This window comes from Ovis aries, chromosome 3 (genome assembly GCF_016772045.2).
Source record: "Ovis aries strain OAR_USU_Benz2616 breed Rambouillet chromosome 3, ARS-UI_Ramb_v3.0, whole genome shotgun sequence".
NCBI lineage: Eukaryota > Metazoa > Chordata > Mammalia > Artiodactyla > Bovidae > Ovis > Ovis aries.
Window position 1 is genome coordinate 151,295,168 of NC_056056.1, and position 9,104 is coordinate 151,304,271.

Here is a 9,104-nt window from a genome sequence, read left to right on the forward strand (position 1 = left end):
TTCAATGTGGCATTGTTCACCACAGCCAAGATAGGGAAACAACCCAAGTATCCATCACCAGATAAATAGATAGAAAAGCGGGCTGTATGTGTGTACACACACATACACATATATATACACAGGCCTGCCCTGGTGACTCAGAGGTGAAGAATCTGCCTGCTCATGCAGGAGACGTGGATTCAATCCCTAGGTCAGGAAAATTCCCTGGAGAAAGAAATGACAACCCATTCCAGTATTCTTGCCTAGGAAATTGCACAGAGGAGCCGGGCGGGCTATAGTCTATGAGGTCACAAAGAGTTGGGCATGACTTAGCGACTAAACAACAACATATTAATACATACATAAACACATACACAAACAAAACCAGAATATTTTTCAGCCATGAGAAAGTGATGTTATTTGCAACAGGATAGACCCTGGATAAACCCTGAAGGCATTAAGTAAAATAAATCTAACCGTTAACAGAGAGATAAATACTGTACTATATCACTCATGAGGAATCTAAAAAAGCCAAACTCAAAGAACCAGAGCCTGGAACGGTGGTTTCCAGGGTCTGGAGGATAAGGGAATTGTGAGATGTTGGTTCAAGTGTACAAATTTGCAGTGGGCAGATGAATAAATTCTGAAAACCTAATGCACACAGCATTGTTATAGTCAATAAATCTGCACTACATAGTTCAAAGTTGCTAAGAGATGAGATCTTAAATGTTCTTATCACAGAAATGATAATTATATAATGTGAAAGTATCATGGAGGTATTAGCTAACACTAATAATCGTACTACAATATGCAAGTATATCAAAGCAATATGTCATACACCTTAAACTTACAGAATGTCAATTTCAAAAAAAAAAACGAAACAAAACAAAAAACCCTAACACTGTAACTCTCCATTCTCCCTTGTCCCTAGACCTTTGCAATCATTATTCCACTTTCTATGTCTATGAGTTCGACTACTCTAGGTGTCTCATAGAAGTGAAATTTGGTCCCTATGCTACTGGCTTATTTCATCAGGCATGAAGTCCTCAAAGTTCATTCATGTTGTAGCATGTGTCTGAATTACATCCCACTAAAAAGTATTTATCATATTTTATCCTTTATCCATCAATGGGATTTGGGTTCCTTCTATCTTTTGTTCACAGGGCTATGAACGAGGAAATACAAATCCCTTTAAAATCTGGTTTTCACTTCTTTTGGAATATACCCAGAGGTCGTGTCCAACTCTTTGTGACCCCATGGACTACACAGTCCATGGAATTCTCCAGGCCAGAACACTGGAGTGGGGAGCCTTTCCCTTCTCCAGGGGATCTTCCCAACCCAGGGATCGAACCCAGGTCTCCTGTATTGAGAGCGGATTCTTTACCAGCTGAGCCCCAAGGGAAGCCCATACCCAGAGGTAGAACTGCTAAGTCATAAGGTAATTCTATGTTTAATTTTTTGAGGAATGACCATATTGTTCGCCACAGTACTGCACCATTTCGCATTCCCACCACCAACAAACAAGAGTTCCAATTTTCCCATATCCTTGCCAACATTTACCATTTCCTGTTTGTTTTTTTTTGTTTTTGAGAGTAACCATCTTAATGGGTGTGAGGTGCTGTCTCATTGTAGTTTTGATTTGCATTTCCTTAATGATTACTACATCCATCCAGTGCTCAGTTGTGTCCAACTCTTTGTGATTCCCTAGACTACAGCCCACCAGGCTCCTCTGTCCATGGGATTTCCCAGGTAAGAATACTGGAGTGGGTTGCCATTTCCTTCTTCACGGCACCTTCCCGACTCAGAGACTGAATCTCCATCTCATGCACTGCACTCTTTACCACTTGAGCTATACTGAGCAAATTTTCATGTGCATAATAGCTACTTCTGTATCTTCTTTGGAGAAATATCTATACAAGTTATCTGTCCACTTTTTAGTTGGACTGTCTTCTGCTACTGTTGATTTGTAGTTTTTTATATACTGAATATTAATTTTTCGACTTGCAAATATATTAACATTCTGTCGCCTTTTCACTCTATTGACGGTATTTTCTGACCCATATTTTGATGTAGTCCAACTTATCTATTTAGTCTTCTGTCACCTATATGTCTTTTAAGATTCCAAAGATATATTAGTTATTAGTCTGTCAACAATTACTACAAAAACATGAGCCAAATTTTAAAACACCTGAATTATATTTTAAGTACACCATAACAAAGTAATTGGAAAAGTTATAGCATATCCTAAAATGACATGCTTTATTCAGGGAAAATATATACACCCTACTATAATATCGTATATCTAAGGCCTCAGCCATGGTTCATACTAAACATGAAATTCTTATATTTTATATATTAAGTACAAAGCATTTTTGAATTACTCAATATTTGAATGCTTATCACTGGCATATACTACAAAGAAGTAGTAGTCACTACTACTCTTAACTACATTGTTAAGAGAAGGGTGCTGAAATCAAACTACTCAGTTTTAAATCCTGGTGCCATCACTTCTTAGCCAGGTAAGCTCAAACAGGTTACTTAATATATCTAAGCAGCTGTTTCCTTTCCACGAAAATGAAATAGTTATTGTATTTATTTAATGGACCATGAAATGCATTAATGTGCATACTGCTGCTACTGCTAAGTCACTTCAGTCGTGTCTGACTCTGTGCGACTCCATAGACGGCAGCCCACCAGGCTCCCCCGTCTCTGGGATTCTCCAGGCAAGAACACTGGAGTCGGTTGCCATTTCCTTCTCCGATGATGAAAGTGAAAAATGAAAGCAAAGCCGCTCAGTCGTGTCCAACTCGCAGCGACCCCAGGGACTGCAGCACCAGGCTCCTCCGTCCACGGCATTTTCCAGGCAAAAGTACTGGAGTGGGGTGCCACTGCCTTCTCCGAACGTGCGTATAGTGGTAAGCATACTGACTAGCACTCACATATGTTAGTCTATAATGATAAATTAACGAAGAATCTATGTCATAACGTGCAGGTATAAACACACTAAAAGCAAATGCTTTTTTCCAGAAGGGTATGGTAATAACCAGCCTAAAGTCAGAATGGTCACAATACTATTTGAAGAAACAGCATTAGCATTCAGGCCAAAACAAAACATGTCAACAATGTCAGATAAAAATTAAACAAAAAGAGAAGCTCTCTCAACAGCACAAGTTTGGAAAGAATATAAGCATTAGCAACTAGTCTAATAACCTAACAGGGAGCTATTTACACTGAAAAGATTAAATGGCAGGATGCTGCTCCAACTGAGAACTAAGGTGAGGTTCTCAACCTTCTAGAGTTACTACTGGGTTGGCCAAAAATTTCACTGAAAAACCCAAACAAATTTGGCTAACCCATTATCATCAAGTGGCACAGCCATTACTATAACTAATAAGCATAACAAAAAATATTTTTAAATATTCAGGAATAGGAGATGATTTCCTTGATGTTAGTAAAATGACAAACTACTGTGTTATAAACAAAGACCAAAGCTATTTTACCAGCTTCTCCAGGATCATCCTCTCGTAACATTACAGCACTGAGGGTAACGTCCTCTGTTACACTGTGGGGCTCTGCGTTTGAGAACAGCCCTGCACGCTGTGATGAGAAAGCAGTGGCCCAGTTACTGTCATCCAGGTTAGTCACCTAAAAGATACAGGAGATACAGAAAAGTAATGTAGTTATTGGCACTGAGTGAATAAAGACTTTAATACTATTAACATTTTTTTAAAAAAACGTATGTGTTTTTCACTTTTAAAAGATGGCCACATGATTATTTTGTTAAGGATATTATGGCTGTGTTTTCTTCTTTGCACTACTCCATTCTTTTATGCCCTAGTGAAAGTGTTAGTCACTCAGTTGTGTCCAATTCTTCATGATTCCACAGACTGTAGCCCACCAGGCTCCTCTGTTCATGAATTTTACTCTCTAGGACTACTTTAAATCAATTTTTTAATTTTGGGAAATATTATGGGATGAATGACTCAGTTTCTTAAACAAATAAATGGTAATGAAAAAAAAGGATGATTTAGAAACTTAACAGATTTAAGTACTTGAGACATACCAAGCAAATGCAATGTGTTAAAAAATCCAGGCATGAACAACAATAAAAATGTACCTTTAAATTAGTCTCCCCAAGGGAAAATGCTAAAGATGGGTGCTGGGACCCTATATATTAATTAGATAGTAACTATGGGCTGAGGAGAGTTTAGCGTCAGCTACCACAAGACCGATTTCCTCTGGGTACTCATCATCATCAGCACCCAGATCAAACTGAAAATCTTACACAGTAGTGATATTCTGCATTCATAAAAATGTTCTGTAGGTAGACACATGGTGTACTTAAACTCAACCAAGGTAACAAATAACTGTACTTCTTCAACCACCTCTCATAACTGATACTAAAATTGGCAAAACAAAATCAAGAAAACATTTTTCACTACAAAGTAACTTCCAAACATTCTGTGACAATCAATACATATTTACTCTATCCTGGCCTTTCAGTTCAGTTCAGTTCAGTCACGCAGTCATGTCCGACTCTTTGCGACCCCATGAATCGCAGCACGCCAGGCCTCCCTGTCCATCACCAACTCCCGGAGTTCACTCAAACTCATGTCCATCGAGTCGGTAATGTCATCCAGCCATCTCATCCTCTGTCGTCCCCTTCTCCTCCTGCCCCCAATCCCTCCCAGCATCAGAGTCTTTTCCAATGAGTCAACTCTTCGCATGAGGTGGCCTGGCCTTTAGAAGAGTAATAATTTTACTATTAAACTTGCAGTTCTGAAGCACTAAATAATAAAAGTCATCATCTTATGTTGAAACCTAGAAGCAGTCAATTCACTCATGTTTTTAAGTAGAATAAGAATAAACATTGCCAAAATAAACCAGCTTCATAACAATAAAACTGTTCAATGACTAAATCACTGTTAAGATACTAACACTCTAAAATATTTCAAAGATTGATTTAACCTTCCAAGACAAGGAGAGGTTTAATATGCAAAACCATTCCTTTGAAAACACATAATTTAGACAATTTCTGGTGTGTGTAAAACTCTGTTTTTTCAATAACCACAGAGCCATTTCTGGTGTGTGTAAAACTCTCTCTGTTTTTTCAATAACCACAGAGCCAAATAAAGAGCCCTTTTCATCTTGGTTCTTGGAACTAAATGAGCCACAACACTCTATTAGTCCAACAAAACTCTTCCGTTTTCATCGTCTCAGTTAGGCACAATTCTTTCTTTCTCTATAGGGTATTTTAAGCACCCAGGTCAGGTCATTCTGCATCACAATCTATATGACATTTCTTTTGTTATTTTAAATACTGTATCATAATGATTCCTGAAGAGTGTCTCACTTACTTTTCCTCAAATTTTCTCTTTTCTCTCCTTTAATGCTTTGTTTTTCTTCCTTATGACAGTCTTCATTGCTTACTCTTGGCCTCCTCTTCTATGCTTCAAAACAGGGTTCAGTTTTTACAGCCACTAGCAACCAATCAGAATTTATTTATTCTGATCAGTAAACTGTCAGATTAATACATTTTATCTGCATCTAACTGCTGCTGGTGTCACAGTTTCCACCTATGACGTGAGATGCTTATGGGTCTCAGTTTTCTGGAAGTCTAACCAAAAAAATGATTTCAACCTACATAACTGAGTTACTTTAATTATGAATAAGACTTCAATTCTCATTAAAAACTTTTTAGCTAAATATCATGCCATACTTAAAAAAAGGGAGAAAATTTCAGCCCCATTTTTCTACATACCATAGACAGATTTCCCAAGAACCCTGAAGACTGTGTAAGCCGGGGAGACCTCCCTCCAGTTCCAAGAATGCAGGATACATCTGGTTGCCTCAGTAAGCTCCGGCTTGGTGGAGTAACTACAAGCAAGAAATTAGTAAAAAGAATTCGAAGTGCATGAGCATTGATCATGAAAATGAAACAAGCAAATAAAAACGAACAATTTTCACTTTTCAATTATTTAGATTCTAACCAAATATACTTTCAATATTAACATTTCTATAATATCAAGATTTAACTTATTTTTCTAAATACGAACTTTTGGTACTACTGAGCCCACCAAAAAAATTTTACTGCAAACAGAAATGCTGTCATTATAACGTAACTGAACATAAAAAAAAAAAAAGACACTCATGAGTTCATGAATTTATCAAATTCTAATTTTATAAAGCATACGATAGTATAAAGGACATGGACTCTGAAGTAAGCAGATTATGATTTGAATTTTGGTTCCATTACTTACATACTTACCTAGCTATTTTATCTGCATTAATCAACTTCTCTAGTTCTCATGTTCAGATTTGACAAAATAGAGACAATATCTACTTTCACAGCTATTATGCAATTATGTAAAGCCTTACACATGGTAAGAGTTCAACAAATAGTAAGTGCAATCCCTATTATTTGTTCTTAATTAAAAATAACTTATAAAATATAATATTACAGTATTAGCTGCTATTACTGTTATCATTATTAAATGCTTTAAAAGCAAAAAAATCTTACAAGGTTGTCGAAATGAGCTGGGAGTTCGGGGCATAACCTGGTTTCTTGGAGTGGTATTAGAAAAAATTTCATCTTGGGCTACCCGAACTACAGGAAATGTTAAAGAAAGTTTTTTGTATAGAAAAAAACATCACTAAAGTTAGAATGAACCATATTTCAGTTCAGTTCAGTTCAGTCGCTCAGTCGTGTCCGACTCTTTGCGACCCCATGAATCACAGCATGCCAGGCCTCCCTGTCCATCAGCAACTCCCGGAGTTTATCCAAACTCATGTCCATAGAGTTGGTGATACCATCCAGCCATCTCATCCTCTGTCGTCCCCTTCTCCTCCTGCCCCCAATCCCTTCCAGCATGAACCATATTTATACTATACAAAATATGAGAATATGTTTTTCAAGGACAAGGTATTTTATAGCTACCATATTTTCTATGCAAAGAGTAAATAATTCCTTTTCCCCTTTAAATTCTAGTTATCAGTTACTACAGTCTTGAACTAAGTGCTCAAGTCTTAGGTTACCACACACTGAACTAAGAGTTCTTAGAACTCAAATAATAAAGAAAATCTAACCTCAGCAAAAGCTAACCACAATATGACAGTTAGCAGTAAAATGGAACATCCTTATTTTCAAGGAAATATGAATCTCACTGAATTTCAGCATCATATTTACCAAATAACACATCTGGAGAGTTAAAAAAATTAATTTCCACAGTATTTTATTGCAGCTAGTGTTTAATATCACTATGAAGTCTATAATGCTAATTCCAAACATGTTACAATTTTTATAATGATGCTTAAAATGCAAAGGATACTTAAAGCTCTTTTTTGGGCACTCTGTTTGCGTGCAGTCCGAGTCACCTCTGCCTCCCGGATCACAGGAGATGACATCTCTCCAAAGCCACTCCTAAAATGGCAATAATCAAATTCACATGAATGAAATGAGAAAGGAGCATTTGCAAAAAAAACTTCTATCATTACCAAATCCAGCTTATCTCTCAAAGTCCTGCTCAAATTTTACCCGCATAAAGTCTTCTCTGACTTACGTGTTAATTTTTTCCTCCTCTGGAATTATTTTAACACTTGGAATCTAAATCTATATTCTAACACTGCTTTAAATAATTGCTTCCTGAAGATAAACCTTACTTCCTTGGATTGAGGAGGTTCCTAAAGTTGCAGGAACTCTTAAAAGGATGTCTGTAGTCTCCAAAGTACTTCAAACCATGGATACTTCTAAGCTGGTGACTTGGGAAACTAAATAAAAAATAAATCTAATAAATTGGAAAGAAATGATCCTTCAAGCTTTTCTTCCCAGAGTACACTAAGGGTGTCGTCTATCTCAGTACTATTACAGTCACAGACATTCTCAGCCCAAAGTCTAGAAAATAAATTGTGTGTATTATGAGACCTGTATCTTAAGAATCTAATGTGCATTTCCTCCACTTGAAATCTTCAGATAGATATCTCTGGCCTACAGAATCAAGTCCAAATTTCCTACCATGGCTTTTATAATCTGACCCCAGCTTACCAGTTCAGCCACAAACATCACTTTCATACAAACACACACTGCATGTGACCATTAAGCTATACTTTCATATCCTTACACCTTTATACCTTTGTAGGCATTCTTTTCAGAGGCCTACATTCACCTCTTTGGTCTATCTGGTGAATACTATCTGCTGAATCAAACAGCCCCCTAGAATCTAGAAACACATATCCAGGTTGGCAACTTGGTTCTTAGCTTCCTTTGTTAGCTTCCTAACTGATCAAGTTCCTTAACCTCTTTTAGCCTCAATTCTATGTATGAAAAGAGGATCACAGTAGCTACCTTCATAGGATTGAATAACTCATCAGGCCCCTACATAAAGATGAGTTATTCAAGGATCTTGGCAAGGACCATATCCGTCCCCGGCCCAAGCGGCCTTTCTCCCTTAGCTGCAGTCTTCCAGCCGGAAAAGGATGCCTAGAATCAGCACCCAGGCCCTCGTCTGCTTCCTCTGAGTCGGGTTTCACCTGTTTCATTCCTCCAACACGCTGGGGAGGAAAGTGATCGACTTCAGCCTTCACCACCAGAACTTACCTGTCCATGGCTACAGCCTTCTCCAGCAAGAACTTTGCAAACTCAACTCCACTTTAGCCACCGCGTTTCAGCCTACCCGCTCACCGGAAGTAAACCCTTCGACCTGGAAGCAAGTTCTCATGTTATCGCGAGGGGTGGGAGGGGAAAAGAACCAACTTTCCCTCTAGGCGCATGCACAAAGCCGCACTTTCGGCCTGCGCAGGCGCAAAGTTGTGTCGGCGATTAACGGCTCCGGGCTGGGCAGGGCCGGACCAGGGGCGGGGTAGAAGTGGGGTAGGAGGCGGGGCCTGATCGTTTATCCGTGCTGCGCGGCCGCCACTTTGCTTGACTGACATTTGTGAGGCGTGGTCCAGGCGCCGGTGTCCTGCTAGAGGTCCTGATGTATATTGATGGTATAGAAAAACGTGAAGCCATTTCCTCATACTCTATGGGAAACACCCTGGTCGTTGAATTCAGACGTGCTGGCTCTGCTCTACATCTTGGAGGTTCTTATATCTCTGACTGTACTCACCTTGTTTGAGCTGAAGTGTAA

General features: G+C 38.5%; 1 protein-coding gene across 5 annotated transcripts in view; it reads right to left on the reverse strand.

Moving 5' to 3' along the window:
* NUP107 (nucleoporin 107) overlaps window positions 1-8,669 on the reverse strand; it is a 47,184-nt gene extending 38,515 nt beyond the window's left edge. For 2 of the 5 annotated variants that reach the window (XM_004006482.6, XM_060412822.1), the window contains exons 1-5: window positions 8,573-8,669; window positions 7,308-7,399; window positions 6,500-6,586; window positions 5,741-5,856; window positions 3,480-3,624 (exon numbers count right to left, since the gene is read on the reverse strand). In XM_004006482.6, the coding sequence (XP_004006531.2) occupies window positions 3,480-3,624; window positions 5,741-5,856; window positions 6,500-6,586; window positions 7,308-7,399; window positions 8,573-8,580 (448 nt within the window). In that variant the 5' untranslated portion in view covers window positions 8,581-8,669. Of the gene's footprint in view, window positions 1-3,479; window positions 3,625-5,740; window positions 5,884-6,498; window positions 6,587-7,307; window positions 7,400-8,572 lie in introns of those variants that run through there. The other 3 variants (XM_012174597.5, XM_060412823.1, XM_027967473.2) reach the window with 2 other exon arrangements.
* Between the last annotated feature and the right edge of the window lie 435 nt (window positions 8,670-9,104).